The sequence below is a fragment of the Apis mellifera genome, linkage group LG14 (genome assembly GCF_003254395.2).
Source record: "Apis mellifera strain DH4 linkage group LG14, Amel_HAv3.1, whole genome shotgun sequence".
NCBI lineage: Eukaryota > Metazoa > Arthropoda > Insecta > Hymenoptera > Apidae > Apis > Apis mellifera.
The window spans coordinates 1759869-1785617 of NC_037651.1; the positions used below are offsets into that span (position 1 = coordinate 1759869).

Below are 25749 nucleotides of genomic sequence, written 5' to 3' on the forward strand. Positions count from 1 at the left end.
TTTTTATTATAACACAAATTCTAATATAACATAATGTTTATAATATATATCATACCTATTTAAAAAAATCATAAAGCATATTATTAATTCTATATTATCATCCTTATTTCGTACAAATAATTTATATTCTGTTATTATATAGAATATTAGATGTAAAAACTATATTTCTGTTATAATAAAAATTAACATAAACATAATAATTCAACATAAAATTATTAACATTATTAAAATAATTCGATAAAGGTGAAAGGGTTAATTAATTTTAATAGTATCATATCGTGGTATCAAAAATAATACGATCAAAATAATTGTGTTAACAATCGGCAAACTTTGAAATGAAAAAAACCTGTTGTGCCTATACGGGGACATAAGAATAATAATCATCTATTTCGAACGTTCGAAACTATGATTAGTTGAAAAGTAATTCGATCTATCGTATGAAAGAGATTTTAAAACAAGAAACCTCGACTCTGGTTGTATCATAACATAAGGATTTGAAACATTGTCACGAGGAAGAGAATATTCCATCTAATTTCGATTAATTTTAATATCACGAAGCGAATTATCCTATAAATTAATTGAATGCACTCCAAATATGTATAATTAAAAATCAGTTTTGTAAGTATTTAATCCATTAAACGAGTTAATTCGTCATCATGATTTACAAATATGTTGATATAATATAATGATATGAATATCTTGGTATAAATTATTAATTAATAATAAATTTATTTACTTGGGAATTCCCGATTTTTAATATGTTGTTTTACACTTTTATTGCGTGTATAAGCACTCAAAGTATTAGATCGATGCATATTAAATGTTTAAAGTTTTAATTTAATAATAGGTTAATATTCATTGAGTTTCATCTTATAGTCATAAATCGTATTTAAAAAAAAAAAAATTTGTTCATTTAAAAGAAAAAGAATTCTCATAAATTCTCATAAAAAAGAAAAAAATAAATTTAAGATAAAGATTAAAATCTTTTTGTGAATCGTTATTTTAATTAAATATTTGATTATTAATTTAATTAATTCTTTTTTATTTGAAGACAAAAAAATTACAATTTGTGGAATTTAAAAAAAAAAACAATTCTCATCAAATAATAAAATTATTCATTGAGAAAAATGAAAAAATTATTTTGTTTAAATATAATGTTTACTCGAGAATATATTTACAATATATTTACAATATTTTATTATATTTTTATCAATTTCTATATTTTAATTATATCTTTACTTTTTGCTTTATTTTCTATTTTTGTTAAACACACAAATTTCAACGAAATTTTTATACGACCAATTAGAGAATTGTACTTTGTACATCAATTGTGCGATTTTTCGAGTTCGAATTTTATTACTCATTCCATTTCAAAATTTTCATTTGTATAATAACATAATCAATAGCCGCGTTCGTGCACATAATATCAGTCACTTTTTCACATAATGTTAGGAAGTTATTTAATCAGCATTGAATTCTGGAATTAATTATAAGACTGTTGTTCGAATTTGGAAGCTCTTGATCTTTTGAAATAAAAGCTCAAAAGATTAAAAAAAAAAAAAAAAAAATTCATCAAGTAATTAAGATACTCTGTATATTCTAATTGATATATTATTATAAAAAATGTTGATAATTAATATTATCAATATTAATAATAATTATTCTAATAATATTAATATAAATAATATACATATTAAATATAATATATAAATATTATTTAATATTGATAATATTGATAGTAATAATATTTAATGATTCGATTGCAAGTTAAATCTATCTGTATCTACTTAAAAATTGCAAAAATCAAAGAAATAGAAGCATGCAGGGGCTTCCATCAAATTTATTATATTCGAACACGTTCAATACAGATTCAATGAACACATACACACATATACATACATATATATATATACATTCCAATCACTGTTTCTCGAGAGAAATCACAAAAACAGAATAGGTAAAAACCTATTTTATTTATCGATGAAGAAATTTAGAATAGTTAGCTAAAAAATAAATCGACGACCAAACTGCAGTCAGTTTTAATGTAAAAAAAAATTTAAAAAAATAAAAAAAAAAATAAAAAAGAAAAAAAGAAATAAGAAAAGAAAATAATCGAAATATGATATACACATTTCTGCATTTTTGCGAATACAAATCGTGCATAATCTTATTCGAGAAACCTATTTTTTCCTGCATTCTCGTTTCCATAATACTTGTACATAATATATAACGAAACGAAAGTTAGATGCAGATATGCGAGAGAAAGAGATAAAATATTTTTTTTTCTTTTATCTCTTCCAACGCACATAGGTAAATGATGTTTGCGAATAAACGATAATAGATAAGCGAATTAAGTAATATTATTTACAGAAACACCAGAGTATAACACCAGAGTTCGAATGGTGATCATCGTTTAAAAAAATACGTGTTATGATGTAATTAATTATATAATTGTTAAAAACAAAAAAAAAGAAAAAAAAGAAAAAGCGTGCATGTGTCGATTATAATCAACGATGTATTTATATACGCCGTATGTATACGGTATTAATTATTATAAAACGATTATAATAATTAATATCAACGTAAAATATTTTGACTCAAGTTTAGAGAAAATTGCCGGAATCGAATCGCACGTCAAGATTTATTCTTCTAATTACGAACGCTTGCGTAACGAAACGATATATTTTGTAGATAAAAAAAAAATTTCAATAATTAATATTTATTCGTAGAATTTCTTATTGTATGTATTTATATTCAGTTATAAATTATATAATTAAATTAGATTTTTTTCGATCCGTAAATTTGTTTAACCCTTGGAGTTTCAGTATTATCGTCATTTAGTGATCAATAAATGACGAATTAATACTATGAGGGTGTAATTTATTCATTTTGTCTGTTATATACCTAAGTAATTTATTTGAATAAATTAATTTAGGTTATAACGTCACACATCCCGTCAATACATAAGATTAAATAAGATTCGATGGGCAACAATATTTCATGAATTTATTCGCGGGACGGTGCACGTTCTTCAAATGTTTTATATATATATATATATATATATGATAAAAATAATTCGTGATACAGAATATCACAAATTTAGAATTCTTCGATTAATTTTATTACAAATATTTTTTAATTCAGAAGACCAAGAATCCAGTCCTGCTCGTTTGACGAAGATTTTTAATATTACGTGATACAAGCTGTATTATTTAAATATTTTATCAATTTTTAATTTATTTTTTAACTTGCATCCATACGATATGCGATACGATCCATATTTTTTAAATTGATGACAATTGTAACATTTGCTTTATGAATGTCTTAAATGATAATGCGACCAATGATCAGATGAATCAATTGTAAATGTGCTCAGTATCGTCTGTATATATTTGTGTGAGTTGTATTTAAATATTTGGGAGAAATGAAATAAACGAATGCCTTCACTTCTGTGCAAAAAATAAAATTTTTTTTCTTTTATATTTATTTTCAGATCATCATATGAAACATGTAAAAGTTAAAAATAAAATAAAAAAATCATTTTATTTAAATACAATAATTTGTTTTATGAATATCATATTTTAAATATAATATAATATCACATTTTAAACATTTAGGTACTTTTTTTCATGTAATATGTATTCTATAAATTTTTATATATTTAAATTTTGTATAAATGCATATATATCTACTAGTCTAATTATCATTTAACATAATATAATTGTTAATTTCGGGTTTTGTAGTTGATATATACGCATAAAAAGCTGAAAATAATTCATTGGCTATTACCTCGATACATTCATATAAAAATTCAACAATTCTTGCTAATTCATTAAATATTTTGTTCTTAGAAGTAGTGTCGATGTTTATACCGTATTCTTTTAAATTTCCTTTACAATATATCCATGAGAAATAAACAGCATCGCATAAGAATTGCCGGGGATCATTGCAATGTTCTATTATAATTACAGCAATTTTAAAACACTTTCTTAATACATCAACCGCGTTATCCATGTACTTTATTTCTTGTAATATTTCATTAAAATAATTAACATCGGGAATTGCTTCATCTGAATATTCTTTTTCTGCATAAAAATTTTTTAACAATTGTTTTACTAGAATTTTTAAATTAATCATTATATAATTTCTTTCCTTAGATACTATCGATGAATGTGGATCTATTAAATTAAATGTGACTGCACCAATCGTCAATAAGTGAGTCATAAAATGAATAGGATGTATAAATATTTTATTATTTATAACAATATTGCCGTTTTGATATTTTATTAAAAATTTATTTTTCCAATTCATTTTACTTAAACTATTTAAGAAATCTTCTTTGTTACTGAATTCTTTTATCTTATATATAATACTTTCAGATTTATTTTCTACATCTTTACTACTATATGCTTTTATTTTATTAAATTCCTGTTTTAAACGATTAACTCGTAAAATGTTCTTGAGTTTTTCAAGAATAGTACCTTTAGATGATACTATGAGTTCATTAGCTAATTTGGTTTTTATTAAAGTATTACTAAAGAATAAAATTTGTGAAGTAAAAATAGCTATATCTAAGAGATCAACATTCTTTTCCATCTTATATTTTTCAATTAAACGATATCCTTGGTAAATTACACTAGCGCCATTCACTGTTAAATTGCTCAATATCACAGAATTATAAGCTACTTTAGCTGCAGCACTTATAGTACAGCCTCTTGAAAGAGCCTTTGAGATAAGCATAGTTCCACTATTTGCTCCTAATGTTAAAGCTGCACTACTTACTTCAAACCAAGCAGAGAATGCATTTTTATTTATAGGATTGATGGATTGTTTATGTGTAGCAAGATCTATTAATTTTTGTGAATTTCTAACAATAATCCATGTCCCACAAATTCCACCATGAATTAAACCTAGCAATCAAAATATCAATCAAATAAAAGTATAGGATAGATTATTTTATTTATTCATAAATAAAATAACTTATACCCGTAGTGAGAATAGTTGGTCCAATAGGTGTTAAAAAGCTAGCAGCACTAAGTCCAATACCAGTAATTATGGACATTGTATTTACAGCAACATCAATGCCCTTAAGAACTTTATTTTTAAAAGTACAAGCAGGAGAATCTAATATTTCAATCCATACACTTGAAAAATATTCTGTTACTTTATAATTTGGATTACATTGATATAAACCATTTTTTGGTAAAATCATAGTACATGGAGGTAATGTATTGTTTGATATGTAATCTTTCCAAGTTTTATAAATTCTGCCCTCATTATCAATATACCATGTATCATATTGTAATGTTTTTAATTTAAATATTGGTAAAATACATATGTTATTATTTTCTTTGCTTAATGCGTTATCTTTTTCATTAGATTTCTGTGAAACTTTTGTTTGTAAGAATATTATATTAAATATAATTCCAATATAAATAGAACTATTATTGTTATCTTTTCCATATTTTATTATCTTTTCATAAATTGTATTTATAATTTTGCACATTGTTTTGTCGTATATTATTTTTTTATATATATATTCTGATTGATTATTATCATTTGTACAATTTATAGAAATATTTGAAATTTCAGTATCTATATCTATTTTAGGAAGACCAAATAGAGCATATCCAATTTTATGTCTTATAAGTTCATAATTTTCAAAATCATATTGAAACCAATCAGGAAGAAGTTCATAATAATTTTGATGATATTCTTTGGCAAATTTGATTGCTTCTATCTAAAGCAAATAAAATGAAAATATAATTTTGACAATATAATGATAAATTAATAATAAGAATATGCAAATTTACCTTTTCATTATTTGAAAGAGCCATATTTAATTTAAAAAATCTAAACAGAATAAATTTTTATAAATTTTTATATATAAACTAATATAAATAATATTTGTCATGAATAAGTAATTTCTAATTATAATACTGAAGAAAATGTATATATATATATAATAAGAATATATATATATAAAGAAAATATATATATATATATAATTATGTCAATATAAATTATTATTAAAAATAATATTTTTTATATTATAGTTATAATTAATAGTAAATACAATTATATTTATGAGCAACAAATTCTAGTAAAACAATTGTTAATGTGTATTGTCTAAATATACAAATGATAATAAAATATCACTTTCAAATTAAAATCAATTTTTAGATATACATATACATATATATATATATTTAAATATATACTTTTCTATATAAAAATACTTACTCTTGGTTATATTTTAAATTTTATTAAAGATCAAAAAAGCATAACCCCTTTTTAGTGATATTTATAGCGATTAATAGCATATATATTAAAATTATATTATATATCTGCATAAGACAAATTTTATTACATGAAAACTTATTGCAAATATTTATATTCTATTAGATATAATAAAATCATAAAATTAAGTAATAGAATCTCATTTTCATTTACAAATATTATCAAATATAAAAAATGAAATTTTTATTAGCTAACATGTTTTTAAAAATAGGTGTTTTTTATTCCAAAAATTTGGTTACAATATAGTATCAAATTAATATCCAATATCTACAAATTAACGTTAAATTTAATTATAAATTCAAATATATCTATCTGTGTACCAAAATAAATAATAAATCTTATATCAATTTTTAACACCAAATTTACACCAAACCTTGATATCATAATTTGCCATCCTCTTGGACAAAACAAAACAAATCTTGTAGTTATAAATTATATATTCATAAAATGTTAATTCTTTCAACGATTTAAAAATAGCCGTATTTAATTTAATCTTATAAATATACTTTATTTTAATTTTAATTAATATTTTAATAAATATATTTTAATTTTAATTTAAAAATATTTTTAAAATTAAATAGAATGTACAATATTATTATTTACAATTATTTATTTTTTCTACCATATTAAACATGATAATTAAAATTAAGATGATTATAATCTTTAATTTAACATAATTGCTGCAATTTTATCAGTTAAATTTATTCAGATTTTCGAAATCTTTATTACATATATTATACATATATTAATACATATATGTATAACAATATATATATAACAAAGATATAATACATATTATATAATAATAAATGTAATAAATTATAATAAATAAATATTAATATATTGTACATATATATATTATACAATATCGCGGTAAGTAAATGACGCAATAATGATTATGTGTAAATATATATAATTCTGTCCTTAAATACGCAACTTATTCAGAACTTGCTAATTTTTATTATTTATATATTATATAATTTATTATTTATAATTTAAATTAAAATTATATATAAATATTTTTTTGTATATTTTAATTCATATTCATTAATTATATTTATTTTAATTCTGTTGATTAAAAAAAATATATAATAAAAATATAATAAAAAATTATTGATTAAAAAAGTAATAAAAAATTAACTTCTTATATTATTATTTATTAAAGATGATTTTCCCTTATTGGTTTTATTTTCGATTAATTCTTGTCAAGATTTGTTATTTTTTATTTTCTTTCTATTAAACTTAATTTTAATTCATTTAATTGTCATACTTTTGCCATTCTTTTTTTTTATTATTTATATTTTCATTGTGTTCTGGCCTTTATGAATTATCAAGTGGTGGATTTAAAAAAGTTCTTTAATAAAGCAATATAATTTTTGGGATTTTAAAGAATCAGACAAAATATAGAATTCAATTATTTTAATATATTTTTTTTTAATATAAAATCAAAAAAATATAATATTAAATAAAATATGAAATATAATAAATATGCATATGAAATAAGACTGCATATGATTTAAATATAATAACATAAAAAGAACAATAGATATACAAAAACATTATATTATATATTAGAATATAAAATATATATTAGAGCATAAAAAAAAACAAAATTTTTAAAGATACTAATTATATTTTTTATAGTTGATATTAAGCAAATTTTTTTTTGTTTCATTTTTGCAATATTGAAATTTGAATTATCTTTAGAATATTAATATTGCTAATATTTTTTGTTTTCTTCTTATATGTATTTTCTTCTTATATATTCTTAATAATGCTTTTTATTTTATTATTATTTTATTATTACATTATTAATTTATAATATTTTTAGCTTTACATAATAATGCCATATTATTTAATTTTTGATAATGTATTTTTAAAATAGCTTTTTTTTTTGTATTTAAAAAGAAAAATTATTCTGCTAATAAGTTCAAAAAAAATAATAATAAATAAAATATTTAAAATAATTTTTATATTTGAAAATATTAAGGATATTTCCCTTTGCACAGAGCTTCATATAATTTTACAACATATTTTTTTCAATATTTTTTAAAAATAATAAAAAATATATTAATTTATTATCAGCATGCATGATAATCTTTCACGATTATCAGTTTTAAAGCTGCTAAATCCACCACTAACAACCAAATTTTATATACTAAAATTTTCTTTTATCTGACAAATTTAAAACATGGAATTCTAAAATTCTAAAATTTTGATTCTAAAATTGTTGATATTATATATAGATACATATATTTTTAATTGTTACTTATAATATTTATAATAGTTTTTCAATTAGTGATCTTTTCAAACTCAAACTTTTGATGGCTACCAGTTCTGATTCACCCTCTAAAATCATCACTAAGAAATTTTATATATATAATTTTTCAATAAGAAATTTTATAATAAATTTTATAATAAGAACTAAATAATTAACAAAAAAATAAATAAATAAAATAAAACATTGTTTTATCTCTTTCTAAAAATTTTTTTAGAAATAAATATTCTTTTCTATATACTAAAAATGAAAACTTGAAAAAATAAATTTTAAATAGTTATATCAATTTATAATTCATAAAAAATTAAAAAATTAAAAGAATTGATAATAATTATATATTATAACTTACAATATAAATATCACTTATATCAAATATTGTACAATATCAATATATATTTATGTAACATAAATTAGTACAATATTTAATATAAATAATATATATATTATAAACGATATATAATAAATTTTAAACTGTTAGAATCACAATAATGTGCTCCAAAATTATTTCAATTTTTTAGAACTATTTTGGTTAGAATTTTCCATGTATATGTAATAGTTTAAAATAATTATTTTCCCCTACAATAAAAGTTATTACCTCAAAATTTAATAATAAAATTTAAAATTGAAAAATATAATTAAAAGTAAAAATAGGAAAATAACAAAATAAAATATTTAATCACTTTTCTTATCACCATTTGATTGAAGATTATTATATTCATCATTTAACCGATCATATTCTTTAGCAAGAGATTCAGCTTGAGATTTTATAGCTTCTTTATCTTTCTTTTCTTTTATAAGCTGATCTTCCAATTCTTTATTTTTTGTTTGTAAATCTTTAATTTGATTTTTCCATTCTGTTATCTCTTCATTGTGAACTTCATTTAAATCATTCTGTGTACTTTCTGTTTTTTGTGACAATAATTGTTTTGCTGTTGTAGTTGCAGATTGTGCTTGTCGTATAGCTGCTTCATTTTGTGCTAATAAAGTAGCTTGTGTAGAAATTAAAATCACAAGTCGTTGTATAACAAGACATAAAAACAATGCAAAACCAGATATATAAAAATTCCGTTCTGCTCTGAATAATCTCATGTTACCTAAAATATAAAATAATATAATAACATTATAATTAGATTAGATTTTTAAAATAGATAAAATATATATATTAATTTTCAATATATATGATAATAGATGTAATATTACAATAAAAATATAAATATATACCTTGCATCTCAGCATCTAAATGATGTTCTTTATGTTCATCAATCATAGAATATTTTCGTATTTCTCTAATGGCATCTAATAAAAACAAAACTAAGATTCCAATTAAAATTAAAAAATAAATTGATGCTTGATTACTTAATCTTTTTAAAAATTTAGATTTAAAAAATTTTTGCCATCTTGATGCAGAAATTATTGGCAAAACCAATAATAATACTACTGCAATTTCAATATAAAGAAATGCAGCAACTAAAGTCCACTGCAAACTCATTGTTTTTATTTATAAACACATCTAAAAAAATTCCAAGAAAAAATTATTATAGATATGAAAAAAGACAAAATTACAAAAATAAATACGAATATTTATAATGAATAAAACTAATTGAATAAAGAACATGAATATTAAGTATTAAATTAAATATTCATTTTCTATATTTTTTAATTTTGATAGATATTATTGAATAATTTGATTAAAATCTACTTATAAAAAAATATGTAGGAATTTTATATTTTTTATAATATGAATAAAAGTTTAATGATCAAATTTATAGCATAATGCAATATTGAAATTTTTTTATGTAACAATGAAATTTTTTAATAAAAGTTCTACTGATTTTAATGAAATATTTTGAAATATAACTTCTATTTTATTATTCTGATAAAATATTAATAATTATTTAACTTTAATTTTTTATTTTAAATAATAATTTTAATAAAAATTATTTTAAAACTCTGTAATAATAAATAATAATAAAATTTGAAAAAATAAACATTATCTACTAAAATTATTTTGAATATCTTTGAATATAGTATATATATTAGAAATAATATTTATAATCAAAATTATTTTGAATTCAAAATCTAAATTAACCTATATTTTAATTATTAGATATTTTAACTAAATATTTTAGGTTAAAATATTATCTAATTAATACATTGATAATTTTAATCTTTGTTATATTTAATTTTAAAGTACCAAACTGATAAAAATTGCAATGATGTAGTAAATTTAGCAATAATTATTATATTACAATTATTTTGAATAATTTTAAAAATTATATTACTTTAGTAAAAATAATATTAAAATATACATACCGATAATTAATTCTAATATCTAAAATATTGAATAAAATATTAAAATTAATGTAAAACAGACGTCAGACTTGAAATGTATATTCCACCGGTTCTTTTATATATAATCTAAACTGTATATAAGATATAAATGACTAGTGAATTATTTAGACATTAATGTATATGTTATATGTATATATATAATTGAATATAGTAAAATTGCTTTGTCATTAAAATATGGGCGTAAATATTAAATATTTACTATACTAATAAATATATGTAAGGCAAAAGTGCAAACTCCTTTCCTATAGATTTATCTTTCTTAACAATATTTTTTTATCAATATACTTCGGAAAATAAATTTATAATATTCAATTCAAGAAAATGTAGAAGAAAAAAACTATAAAATGTTAGCAAATTATTTATAGGGATAAATATAAATTTTCCAGATCTGCTATACATAAAAAAAAAGATTTGAATAGAATAGAATAGAATAGAATAGATGTAATTCGTTAATTTTGATAAACTTAATATTTTTATAAAAACAACCACATATATCAATTAATATATATTATATAATAATAAATGTGAGTATAAAATGTTACAATAATATACTTGCAATATTCATGAAGTACAATTGAGATGCATGGACAGTGTAATAATTTATACATATTGATACATATATCGTGATATATATATCGTTGTTTATCTTCAAAGATTGTAATAGTCTTCAAAAGATATGAATCTTAATAATTATTATAAAAAGATTAAAAGAATTCAGATTGTAAATATTTTAAAACTTCATTGAAATATATTTTTTTTGAAACCATATTCATTAAATTGTTATAGTAATTGACTAAACTGATTCAAACAAAACTTATTCAATTTCAAACAAAATTTAATTAATTTATGGATATGTAACGCCATGAATTTTGATTATTTTTAAATATAAAAATTTTAAATAATTTTTGTCTCTCTCTATATAATCATTTAATCGTTAATTTTAATTTTTGAAATACTTATAAAAAATAAACTACATTAAATTTCATAAATATTTTTATGTCTATAGTAATATGCGCATCAAATCAAATGTAATATATAATAATAATAATATATAATTATTAATATAATTATATTTCTGGTTATTAAAATTTTTACAAAATATTTTATTAATACAAAATTATAATATTTCATTATTTTTAATTAAAAGAAATATTTTATAATATTTTAATATTAATAGAATTATTGATATTAAATATTTCATACTTATTTTTTTCTTTTCTTAATTTTAATTAAGTTATTTTTATTGATTGAACTTAGGATTGTATTGTTTAAATTTTTTAAAATATTTATTATTAGTAACATTGTAAAAATAACTTTCCAAAATCTGATTATATTGTATAATTTATTTTCAAAAACTAAAATTTATTATTAAATTTACATTACATTTAGTTAGACTATCAATGATTTAATATTAAAATACATTAACGTGCTGCAATCACTTGTGCTCGGCGTTGATCTACACAATTAGAAAATTCTTCAACTAAACTAGAACAGTTTAAAATTTCTTTAGGATAATCTTGATAACATTTGAACACTTTATCAGAATTGCTTTTACATGGTTGAATAGTATCTTGAGCATTTATGCCATCCTTATCTGTAAAAAAAATAATAAAGAAATTAATTTAATTTTTATAATATAAGTTTCTTATATGTACTATCTACATTTATTATCTTTTAAACATAAACTTAAATTGCTTATAATTTAATAAATAAGTTTCAATTGATATTTTATCAATTTTTATATTTATTTAATTTTTAGAATCAACTTTCTAAAAGTTGTTGTTTCATGAATATATTAATAAATAATAATAATAATAATCTATAATTTATGTATATATGCATGCATGTGTATATATGATAAACAATTATTATATTCATAAAATATAAGTTACCATGTGTATGAAAAATATTATATAATAAATATACATAAATATAAATAAATGCCTGGTTATATAATTATTATAAACATTAAAATATAAAAAAATTTTGATTAAAATATGAATTTTATTAATTCAATTTAATGAAGCAATTATTTAATTGTTTTATTAAAGTTTCATAAATTACATATATAAATTATATAATGATATATACTTACTAACTTTTTTTAAAAAAAAATCATTTAATAATTAAATATTCTATTAATAATTTTATTTTTATGAATTATTTCTATTTAAACTTTTTTAATTTTCCTGAATTATTTTTTTCCATAATTTAAATTTTATATTTTTAAAAATTTGAAACTACATATTTATAAAGATTCAATTTATAAAGATTATCATAAATTATATCAATAACATTTATTGAATTATTTTTGCTAGAGTGTTGTAGAGTGTTGTATTATGAGGAAATTAAAAATAATATATAGTTTTTAGTAAAGATAAAAGTTAAATAAGAAAAAGTAATGTAAAGAGATGAGCTAGAATTAGAAATAGTAAATGAATTTGTATACCTGGGGATAAAATTGAAGTAGACTTACATCTTCTGAGGTAGAAAAAAATTTGGCAGCCAGACAAGTGTGGAGCATAAGGAAAAAGTACTTTAAGTACAAATTTAGAAGAATGATCATATTCAATTATCTTGTAAGGAACATGAAGATTTATGGGATGGAACAATACGGGTAGAAGGAAAAAAGCAAACTGAAAAAGATAATTAAAATATATAAGATGATGTCTAATTTGAATAGATATATACCCAGATATAATACTAAACAAAACGCAAAAAAAGAAAAGAAATTAAAACTAGCAAAATAAAGAAAGATGAAAACAGATAAAAGAAGAAATAATATCTAAAAAAAAAGAATGAATGATTAAAGACAAATACAAAAATAGAGATTAAAATTAAAAATTCTAATTAAAAATAGAGAATTTAAAATAAGAAGTAAAAATATGTATACACATATATATGTGTATATATGTGTATAAATATATATATATATATATATATATATATATATATATATAAAATAAGAAAGATTAAATAAAATAGGAAAATGTAATGAAAAATGTAAACATAAGAATATTTATAAATGAAGCAGGAAGTATATTTCTGAAAAGTTATACTTATGTGATTAACATAAAATTTGAAAGTCGAGGAAGGGGAAAAAGGGGGACTAAATCTAAAATTTTAGCTTCAAATATTTATTTGTTTTTGAAATATTAAAGATATTAAAGATATATTTTTGTATAATATATTAAATTTTGTTTATATAAACATAACTATGTCTACACAGGTATTATTAATACTATCTTCATACTATTGATTATCATAAAATATAGAATAGTCAATAATGTATAATACAATAGAGATATCAATAGAATATCTCAAATAAAATTAGTTATTGTAATTTCAATCGCTTGAAATTATTTCTCTTAAAGAATATTTTTTATCTGAAATTGTCTTATAAGGACATTATATTTTAAAATCAAGTTATCGATTTTCATCTTAATATTTGTTCTGATCTTAATAAAAACTTAAAGCTAAAATTTTTGATTTAATATTCCATCTTCCTTTTCTTCTTTTCCTCTCTAAATTTCATGACAATTGGAAGTATAAACCTTTCAGAATATCTAAAAATATAATAAATATTGGATAGAAGAAAAAAAAATGAATTATATGAATTAGCTATCTAGAAGATGATACTGATATAGTATAAAGATATGCAAAACACTAGAATAATAAATGACAAAGAAAGTAGTAAAGTGAGAAAGTGATAAATTCGAAGAAAAAAGTAAAAGGGAAAATAAATTTTTTATACTCAAAAAATTATATTGAATTATTGCTGAATTATTGCATTAGACTTATTTTCTGAGAAGATTTGCTTTCAATTATTTAAAATCTCAAAAAATTTAACAATGATTTTCATTATATATATTATTTTATAGTTTTAATATATTTCAAATCCTTTCATCGATTTGCTAATATTTTTAAAATAATTAAATTCTTCTTTTTTTAATAGTGTATAAAAATACAATTTTCATCTTTATGAATAAAATACCAGAGAATATCAACTTTATAAAACTGAAATTAAAAAACTTATATAATTGTAAAATATAATTCAAATATAATTCTAATTACAAAAAATATTATACGTATACTGTTTAATATTTTAAAATATTTTTTGCATAATAACTTAATATTTCTTACTTAAAATATATAGAAATTAAAATTTTTTTTCAGAACAAATAATTTATAATTAATAATTTATAAAATAATGTTTATAATTATTTTATTTTTAATTTAATAAATTATTTTAATAAATTATGAAACTTGATTAAAAAATAGACACACATACATACAACAAAAATAATTTAAAATTTAATGAACAAGTTTATAACAAATAAAATATTTATAACATTTCAAATTAAAAAGTTTATGTTTTAATTGTTATAAACTAAAAAAAAATTATTTATAAATTACTTATATTTTAAAAAATAATAATAAATAACTTTATACATACCATTGGCATTTAATTGCTCTGCAGCTTTTTTATATTCTGCATTAATAATATTATTAATTTCTGAATGTTTTTGTTCCAAATCCTGCAAACGTTTTTGCCAATAATTATCCTGATTTCGAAATTCTTTTTCTTTCTGTTGCTGTATTTGAAGAGCAGTTAAAGTTAATTGTGGCTGATATATGGGATATCCAGCATTCACCGGTATATCACTCTGAGATAATTGTGAAGATGCAGTCTTTTTAGAATCTGTTAAAGTAGCAGATCTTACTTCATTTGCTACATTAGGTTTTTCTTCATTCATTTTTTGAGTTAATCGCTCCACAACAGACTCTGATATTTCTATAACATCTATTTCTTCATTATTTATAGTAAGTTTACGTGCACTTTGTCCAGAACCCATATTAAATAAAATTTAAATTTGTTTTTAATAAATTCACACCTGATGTTTTTCAAATTTTTATCTTTAATAAGACAAGTTTTTTTTTCATTGAATGAAGCATAAAATTAATTACCTGAAAAATATAGAAAATATATTTATTACCTGAAAAATATGAATAATATATTTTGTTTAATATTTTTAAAATATATTAATATTTGAACTTCAAAAGTATAATTTTATAATGCACATATAATATTAATATAATATTGATATAAAATTATATTTTTAGAAATTAATTAAATTTTTATATACTTATACAATATTTTTTAATCATATTTGTAAAATTGCATTTTTTATTATTAATTGTTAAAAAATTTTTGTGAATATCAACATAATTTTTTTTTGTTACTTTTTTAGAATTTATTGTTATTTTTTCCAAATTTTATGTAATGATATATATGATATGTAAATATTTATACATTCTTTTTTTGTTTCAATAATTGAATATTAACAGAATTAAAATTAATGTTAGTAACTATATGTGACAGCAAATATGTATATATATATATATATATTTATATATATATATATATCATTTTATTTCTATATTCTTGTTTGATTACTATATCAATATAAGAACTATCTAAAAGTTTTTGTTAATAAGGTTAGTCTAATTAATAAGGTTATTATAATATGAAAATTTTAAAAATTTAAAAAATTTTAAAACAATAATTAAATTTAATGTTTTATTTATTATGATTAGAATATTTAAAACATTTCAAAAAATAATTGTTTTTAAATATATAATAAAAAATACACTTACATATCAAAGATTACTCTTCTATTATGTTATTATACACTACAATATTTAAATGTATTCTAAAGTAGAAAATATATAACTTCTACACATATCATATGGCAGAAAAATTTTGTCATAAAGGTAAGTTTACAATTTCTTTCGTAACATTAAAATTTCTTGTTATAAGTATATAAATTGTAAATATAAAAATCAATTTCTCTTTAAATATATCTTATAATTTAAATAGTTTTAAATAAAAATTATAGAATACTTAATAATATAATTATTTATTATAAAAAATAATTACGCAGATTTGTTTTATTTCCGAAGCACTGGTAACTGATGGACTTGAAATTTAAGAAGGGTAATAGGAAGGGGAGATAAACTGTAATAAACTTTTGGCTTTAGATATTTATTAATTTTCAAAATATTAATAAAAATTGTTGTTACATTGAATTTTGCTTATATACGTACATCCATGATAACACATGTATTAATTGCGACGACTGCTTGTCTACTGTTTCTATAAACACGCTAGCACCCAAAATGTATAACGAGCAGTGCTAGCGATCTAAATTTAGATAATAAAATCTTATCACATTTTGAAAGTATCGTAAGTTTTTTGCTTTCCAAAAAAATGTTGTCTAATAACAGACGTTAATATTACGTGTTTATAGAATAATAATGAGAATTGTCACAGAAAATAAATACAAAATATAAATAAAATACAAAAAAAAATAGTTATTTTCAATTTCTCGCGCACTTTAATAAGCAGATGGTTTAACATTTCATGAACACCAATTCACATGAAGTAAATCTTAATTGTTTACTAAATTCACAATATATTGATGTTTTGATTAAAAAATTTAAAGGTCTTTGTCACAATTCTTCATATAAATTACACCATTTTAATAATCCTAAACATAAATCAAGATATATATCTACAATTAAAGGTCAGTTAATCTTTAAAATATATTAAAATTATTTTTAAGTTCTACTATATTAAATATATAAATATATAATAATAATAAATATGTAAATATCACTTGTGATTTGGATAGTATTTATAGATGCAATAATTGTTTTAAATAGATATGATTTATTTTTAACTTTCTATTATTTTTAGTTTTATTTTTTATTATTATATATAGTCATTTGAAATAATATTATATATAGTCATTTGAATAATTATATGATGAATTTTAATATAATTATTAATTTAAAAAAAGAGAAAAATAAAAATATAATTTATTGAATTTTATTTAAATATATAATTTTTATTGAAAGCAAAAAAATTTCAGTATTATGTGTATGTATATATATATTTACATAAAAATTAAATCATATCAATTTTTACTATTATATGATTTTTATATTGTATATTACATTTAATAAAATAAAAATATAATAATAATAATGTTTTTGTGATTTTTTTAGATATTAAAATAGATTAAAATAACTAAAAAACATGAGTTTGCAATGGACTTTAATAGCTGGATTTTTATATGTTGAAATTTTAGTAGTTTTATTATTATTATTACCAATTATTTCACCTTTAACATGGCAAAGGTTTTTTAAATCTAAATTTTTAAAAAGATTAACTAACCAAGCCACGTTTTTTTTTTTACTTTTACTTGGAATATTAGTTTTGTTTTTATTGGATGCTATTAGAGAAATGCGAAAATATTCTACAAATATTGAACATAAAGACTATCATTTGGATACTGAAATGCAAGGTATATTTATTTTCATTATATAATATATAATATTTTATCTATTTGAAGAATTTAATTAATTAATGTTATTATGTTATTTTATATAGGTAATATGAGATTATTTAGAGCGCAACGAAACTTTTATATATGTGGTTTTGCATTGTTTTTAAGTCTTGTTATACGACGTCTTGTTACTTTAATTTCTGCACAAGCTATTTTATTAGCACAAAATGAAGCAGCTATGCGACAAGCTCAATCTGCAACTACAACAGCAAAACATTTATTATCACAAAAAGCAGAAAGTGCACAGAATGACTTCAATGAAGCTCATAATGAAGAAATAGCAGAATGGAAAAATCAAATTAAAGAATTACAAACAAAAAATAAAGAATTAGAAGATCAGGTTATAAAAGAAAAGAAAGATAAAGAAACTATTAAATCACAAGCTGAATCTCTTGCTAAAGAATATGATCGATTGAATGATGAACATAGCAAGTGTCTTCAATCAAGTGGTGATAAGAAAAGTGATTAAATGATATTTAATTTTTTGTTCTTCTCTTAATCTTTTGTCATTTATTATTTTATTATATGAAATTTTGTTGCAATTCATATTTAATATTATATAACATTATGTTATAATTAGGTTTAATATTATATAATATGTACTCAGTAGATAATAAGATAAATAAATTATTAAACTTTTATCTTTAAATTATTCTATATTATAAGATTATATATAATTTGTATGAGATATATATTTAAATATATTTTTTTGAAAATATAATAAAATTATCTTTAATGAATATATTCATATATCTATACTATTATATATATATATCATATTATATTATATTATATTATATACTATTATATATATATTATATATATTATTAATGTACTACTTGTACTATATATTATTAATTTATATATATATAAATATAACTATATCTAAAATTACATATAAAACTAAATTATATATATAAATAAATATAATATTTCAATGTATATTTTTTATTATTTAAATTGAATATTTAATTTAGAAATATATTAATTAAAATTTTATGATATAGTATATTAGTATTTTATATATATAATAAAATATTAAATGAAAAATATAATTAGTAATTTACAATTAAAAAATTAATTTACAATTGTATAAATGATTAATAAGACTAGAATAAAAATAAAAAAGAAAAATTAGATAAAAATTAAAATTACTTAAATTAATTTAATTTTAAAATCATTAATTTGAAATTTTATTTTTTCATTATTATATAAATATTTATATAAATATATAATTTACGAAATAATGATTTTGAATTATAAATAAGTAAAGAAATAATTAAAAATCTATTTAAATAAGTACTTACTGATAATGTAAAATAATTTTTAAAATAATCACTAGTGGTGTTAGTGTCTTAGTCTTATGAGATCGTTTAAGGTAAAAGTTATGCCATCCATTTTTGTGAATTTGTCGTTTTCTATTTGTCGAAAAATTTAAATTATCAGAAATGTCTACTGCTAAAAAAGGATTTACCCAAGATTTACCTCCTCAAGGAGGATATGCTCCTTTTCAAATAGCACGAACTAAACTACGTACTTTATTCACAGGTATAAGCTAACCTACAACTTATATCGTTCATTATCTAACATATTATTGCTATGTAATGTTTTTTAAATAATATGTTAAAATTGTTGAAATTATTAAACCATTTAATTATATTAAAAATATATAAATATATTATAATATAATAATTTAAAAAATATATATATATATATATATATATATATATATATGATATATTTTATATATTTTAATTATAATAATTATAAACAACATAAATTATAATAATTATAAAATATTGAATTTGAAAATTTTAAAATAATTTTTAAGTTATTTTACATTAACTTTATAATTTTCATATTTTATATATTTTTTTATAAGAATTTATTTATAAGAAAAACTTTTAATACTGTTCTTTCAATGAATTTTTACATAATAATAGAATAGAAAAAAGCTAATAATAATGATTTTGATAGAAAAAAAGAAGTAAATATTTACCAAGATATTTACTTAATATTAAAGTTATTTTTATTTATTTTTTAATGTATTATATTTGTTAAAAATAATATTATATGATTAATAATGATTTGCTGATAAATTATTTATTAAAAAATTTTAGGTCGTTTGAGTATGGGAATATTTGTTGCTGTTAATGTAATTGGATTTCCTCTTTATTATCAAAATTGGAAAGAAGTTAGACGAAATATTATTGAAGCCAAAAGTCAAGAATTAGCTACACTTCCTATTTTATATGCAGAAAAAGATAGAGCGTAAGTATAATTGTTTTTATATAATTTATTTTTAGAAAAATATTTTATAGAAATTATAGTGTTTGTTATATTTATTATTTTAATTATGTGTATTATTAATATTTTATTTTTATAATTCAATAGTGAAATTTTGTAAATTTTTTCATTCTATTGTAAAAATCTCTGTAAGCTAAAATGTAAACTTTAATTCAAATTATATATTAATCATTTTGAGTTATTTTTTGTTATTTCTCTTTAATTTGAATTAATTTGAATAGAAATTTGAAGTTTATTTCTATAAATTAAATTTTTATTATTGTTTTTTTTTTTTAATATCTATAGTAAATAATTATGTATCATATTTTGATCATAATTGATTATTTAATATTTTTTTTTCTTTCAACTATTAAATTATTGTTTTAAATGCTTGAAAGTAAGAGATAACATTTATAAATTTTTATTATTTATATCTTAATATTCAGAAAAATATTTATTTTCATATAAAATATCTGTATGTTAAATTTTTGTTTGTTACATTTGTTTTGTGTTTAAATATTTTGTAAAGCAATTTTTAAAGTTAAACTATTATTAGATTATTCTTATTTATTACTATTGTTTTAGTTTTAAAAATATATTATTTTGATATTTCACATATTTCTTCAACATAATATGTATTATAATTATAGTTCATTTTAAAAAATTTTTAAAAATCATATATATGATTCTTTATTTAATTACAGATTGTTAAAACATATGAAGCGATTGCGAGATATAGAAGATGACGTAATGAAGGATTTTCCATATTGGGAAACAGGTACATTATTTGGAACACCAATATATGAATCATTACCAGAAGATACATATATTGAGCCTTTACCTATGGAGTTGTATACTTATACATCTCTTCGAGATTATCCGATACATTTTTATTCTCATTTGTTAACATAAATAAATTATTTATTAAAATTTATAAAAAATAGTTTCTTATATTAAATATAATTAATAAAATCATATTATATAGTAAATATATATATATAACAATAAATAATAAAATAAAAATAAATATAATAACTTAATTTTATTGTATACTTTACCAAGATATTTTATAATATGTTACATATTATAATTATTTCAATATTATATATTGAATTCAGTGAGTTGTTTATGAAAAATTAAAAAGAAAAAAAATAAGTTTGTTAATTAATTTTTTTTTAACGAATTCTAATAATTGAAATATTATTGATATATAATTCAAAAATTAAAATTGATCGCTGATATAATGAAAAAAATTGCTTAAAATGATAATGATTAATAAAATATTTTAAGTTTATTAAAATAAATTGATTAATTAAATTTATTAAAATAAGATTGATAGATTAATCGAAAAAAATATTTTATTAGAGAAATATCTACTTGTACTATATATTATATATATAATCTACTATATATAATCAAGCATTATATTTAATCAATAATATTTATTATAATTATTATAATAATGTCAGGTCAAAATTTATAATTCTATATTTATAATAATACTTGAAATGAATAAAAAAAAAAAAAGATAAAATAGGATAATTAATTAATAATACTAAAAATTAAATAATAGATTAGAATATAATAAATCAAACGTGCATTAAAGAAATTTTTAATAAAGAATAGCATATTTATTCATACAAATTACTAAATTTGAATTGAAATTGAATCAAATCATTTTAAACTCTAACATTTAATACCAGAAATTTTTACAATTATAATAGATATAATATAGATTTATAATATAGATTTTATAAGACAATTTTACTATATTTTGTATCAGATTCGTTTCAATATCTACAAACAAATTTTTGCCAAATCTGTATCTCTTCATTTTTATTTTTCAAATTCATCTATAAAAATTAATTTTTCTTGCAGCATGTTTTGAGTTTCATTTATAATTTTTTTATTTTCTAGTAACAATATTTTGTATCGAGTTCATCTGTGCAATTCCAATAACTTTCAATAATTTTGTGATTCATCAAATTTATCTATAGCATCGTTCTCAGTAGGATGGAAAGGAAATTTCTTTTTTCTGTAAAAAGAAAAGAAACTACAATTATTAAACTAAAATTTTCTTTTTAGAAAAAATAGGAAAAAATAATATAAGTAGTAAACTGATATTATAATTCATGTAAGTAGATGTGAGGAAATAAATGATCAGGGATGAGAAATCGAACTAATTCATTAATTATACTACTTTTATCAATTTTCTTAAAAATAAGAAAAAAAGACAACTGTTTTTTTTCGCAGTTATTTTATTCTTAATTTTACATCATGTTCGTTTATAAAATTTCTTCTTGATTTTATATCATCTTTTTTCACATGTATTTATTTTAAAATTTTTTCATTTTTTCAAATGTTATGATCTCGAAGGTAAGTGCTTAAAATGATCTATAATATAAAAAAATTCAATAATTATTTTCATAGTTGAGAATATGCTCTTGATTTCATCTCTTTGCATTATAAAACTCGTGGAAATGTTTATTTTAATTTTAGATTTTCTCTTTTTTATATTTTTCACATTGTCAATTGCTTGTTTAATGAAATTTAAGAAAGAAAATTTTGAGTTCCAGTTGAGAAGCATATCGGAATTAAATTTCGAGTATATAATATAGTTATATTTATTAATTATATTATATTAAATATAATTTAATTTCGATAGTATATAAATTACTATATAATTGCACTTTTTGAATATCCAATGTTTATTATAATTTTAACAATTTTTTGATTTTGCATCAATTTTCTCAAACATATATTTATTAATTATATATATATAATAATATATCATAAAATAAATAATATTGAAATAATATAAATTGATGATTCGTAGGTTTTAAGTAACGCATTTATTTCAGTTCGCAGATATGTGTTCTTTATATTTCGTATCGATTTTATTAATACATTTTGTAGATTACTGAAATTCTATAGTTTTTTTTTTTTTTCTGATTTTGAATGATCCTTCTAGCTTATGCTTTTATAAAACTCATACAAAGTACAAATAAAATATCCAAGAAATCTGTATAACTGATAATTTTTATATTATTATATTAAATATTCAATTTTTAAAAAAAAATTAATACAAAAAATATAAATAAATATATGAAAAATGTATGAAAAATATGAAGAATCATGTAGAAATATAGAAAAAATATTTATACAGAAAAGAAAAATATTATAACGAAATAAATATAATTAAAATTACAATAATTAATTAGAATATAATTAATTAATTATATTCTAAATACAATAATTTAATAACTAAATAAACGTGTCATAATATTTTTAAGGGTCGTTTAAAAAAATTATCATAAGTTATTATGAACTTTAAATGTAACAAGAATGATTAATCATAAAAAATTAAATTAATTAAGAGAAGTAATAAAAAGTGAAGAGAAGGGAAGATCATTATTTGAAATACAATTTCTGATTTACGATGTCGATTCTTCTCTCCGATAAATGAGCACGAAAAATGAGGATTCTGAAAAGCCAGTTTTCATAAACAATGCCAATTATTTTTCATTGTTAACATAATTTCTCGAAGTAGAAGTTTTTCCTATATTTTCCTTTATAAGAATTGAATTATATTTTATATTGAGTCGTTTTTAGAAATTTCTTAAAATAGAAATTTTTATTTTATTTTAATATATTTTTTATACAATATACAAAATAATTTCACGATTTTTCTTCTTAAATTACTATCATTTCTTTAAAATTTTTTGTTATTTTATAAATTAATCAATTAAAAATTTTTTCACTTTATATATATATATATATATCTCATATAATTAAATTTTTATAATTAAAAAGGGGAAAAAATCCTTTTCATTAGCTATAAATTAATTTTTTTTTTATTTTTTTTGAAAATGTTTTGAATTATTTTGAAAAGTATTACAATTACTGTCTTATGAATTATTAAATAATTATTTCTATCTATTATTTTCAATATTTTCATTATCTAATGATGACAATCTACTTTTATTTTTATGTTTTATATTTATTATTTTGTTATTAAGTTTATTATCGTTATTTTTTTTTGAAAAAAAGAAAAAGGAAATTAATTGTTTGAGTATAAATTTTTATTAATTCAATATATTTGTTTTCTATGTAAAAATTGAGCAAGTTTTTATTTATATTATTTAATACTTTTATAATTTAATTCTCAATATTATATCTTTCTATCTGTCAACAAATCTGTTTTTCGTATGTCCATAGATGATCTTTTATTGAAAATATAAAATTTTTTTTGAGTATCGGTTAAATATTAATGCAATGAGCAATTCTAGTTGAAAATGAGCTGCACAAAAGGTTGTATTTGTTGCTCCCATTCAATACGGAGTAATTACAGACATCATAAATGCTCGCCAGGCGAGAGTTTAGAATGAGCACTTGAAGAAAAGTTTCCGCGCGAATTTTCCCCTCAAATTGGAAAAGTTTAATAGCCTCCAAAAGATATTCGACAGTTTTCTAGATGCTGAATATTCACTATTTCTGTTTTTCTATCTTTCAATGTTAATTTCCGCTAATTCTATTAAATAGAAATCCTTCATGTTCATCATATACATTTTACATAGCCATTCTACATAATTTTAATTGTGAAAGTCTATAAATTAAGTAGAAAATTATTATAAATTTGATCATGATTATGATTATGATTTAATTGGATATTTTTATAAAATTTAATTTTTTAGAAATTAATTAATCTCGCTCTTATATCTTCAATTATCATTATAGAAAATTATTATGAGAAGAATATAAAGAAATTCAATTTTCTGAGCACATTTAATTCTTCTTTTCATCACGAAAGAAATTACTCTTCGTATAAAATAAAAAAAAGTCATCATTGAAAAATGAAACATATATCTCCATCATTTAAAAATGAAAACAATTTCACGTAGACACCAGTTGATGTATAGGCAATTACCAGAAATTTGATAATATAACCCTTCCATCTTTTTTAAGCAGAAACATTTCATTTTGTGTCAGCAATGCAATTTTAATTTTTTCTACTTGTTTCTTAATTAGAAAAAAAAATTATTAAGTTAAGTAATCATTGCATTTATTAAATTAAATAGCCATTTAATTTTAAATTGTATATTTTTTCATATGTACAATTGA

The 25749-nt window shown here is 18.7% G+C and overlaps 5 protein-coding genes across 7 annotated transcripts; 2 read left to right on the top strand and 3 right to left on the bottom strand.

Annotated features, from left to right (window-relative positions):
- Positions 1 to 3648: 3648 nt before the first annotated feature.
- LOC100576996 lies at positions 3649 to 5859 on the bottom strand. The gene is made up of 3 exons (XM_016916331.2): positions 5814 to 5859; positions 4987 to 5740; positions 3649 to 4910 (listed from the first exon to the last, which is right to left on the bottom strand). The coding sequence occupies exons 1-3, from the start codon at positions 5835 to 5837 to the stop codon at positions 3697 to 3699; spliced, it is 1992 nt and encodes a 663-aa protein (XP_016771820.2). The 5' UTR covers positions 5838 to 5859; the 3' UTR covers positions 3649 to 3696.
- Positions 5860 to 9088: 3229 nt separating this feature from the next.
- LOC413613 (B-cell receptor-associated protein 31) lies at positions 9089 to 11018 on the bottom strand. Its single transcript, XM_397055.7, has 3 exons — positions 10892 to 11018; positions 9800 to 10088; positions 9089 to 9672 (listed from the first exon to the last, which is right to left on the bottom strand). Exons 2-3 carry the CDS (start codon positions 10065 to 10067, stop codon positions 9251 to 9253), a joined length of 690 nt encoding a protein of 229 aa, XP_397055.1. The 5' UTR covers positions 10068 to 10088; positions 10892 to 11018; the 3' UTR covers positions 9089 to 9250.
- Positions 11019 to 12253: 1235 nt separating this feature from the next.
- On the bottom strand, positions 12254 to 16995 carry LOC551742 (MICOS complex subunit MIC25). 3 transcript variants are annotated; one of them, XM_026445020.1, is made up of 3 exons: positions 16872 to 16995; positions 15387 to 15898; positions 12254 to 12524 (listed from the first exon to the last, which is right to left on the bottom strand). In XM_026445020.1, exons 2-3 carry the CDS (start codon positions 15784 to 15786, stop codon positions 12352 to 12354), a joined length of 573 nt encoding a protein of 190 aa, XP_026300805.1. In that variant the 5' UTR covers positions 15787 to 15898; positions 16872 to 16995; the 3' UTR covers positions 12254 to 12351. The 3 variants fall into 3 exon arrangements, with proteins under 3 accessions (XP_026300805.1, XP_624132.1, XP_026300806.1); XM_624129.4 differs by lacking the exon at positions 16872 to 16995 and adding an exon at positions 16589 to 16640; XM_026445021.1 differs by lacking the exon at positions 12254 to 12524 and adding an exon at positions 13429 to 13566.
- Positions 16996 to 17117: 122 nt separating this feature from the next.
- On the top strand, positions 17118 to 18827 carry LOC551768 (B-cell receptor-associated protein 31). The gene is made up of 3 exons (XM_006558224.3): positions 17118 to 17517; positions 18002 to 18300; positions 18387 to 18827. The coding sequence occupies exons 2-3, from the start codon at positions 18033 to 18035 to the stop codon at positions 18809 to 18811; spliced, it is 693 nt and encodes a 230-aa protein (XP_006558287.1). The 5' UTR covers positions 17118 to 17517; positions 18002 to 18032; the 3' UTR covers positions 18812 to 18827.
- Positions 18828 to 19681: 854 nt separating this feature from the next.
- On the top strand, positions 19682 to 21572 carry LOC102653862 (NADH dehydrogenase [ubiquinone] 1 alpha subcomplex subunit 13). The gene is made up of 3 exons (XM_006558222.3): positions 19682 to 19890; positions 20463 to 20613; positions 21333 to 21572. Exons 1-3 carry the CDS (start codon positions 19791 to 19793, stop codon positions 21538 to 21540), a joined length of 459 nt encoding a protein of 152 aa, XP_006558285.1. The 5' UTR covers positions 19682 to 19790; the 3' UTR covers positions 21541 to 21572.
- The last annotated feature ends 4177 nt before the right edge of the window (positions 21573 to 25749 follow it).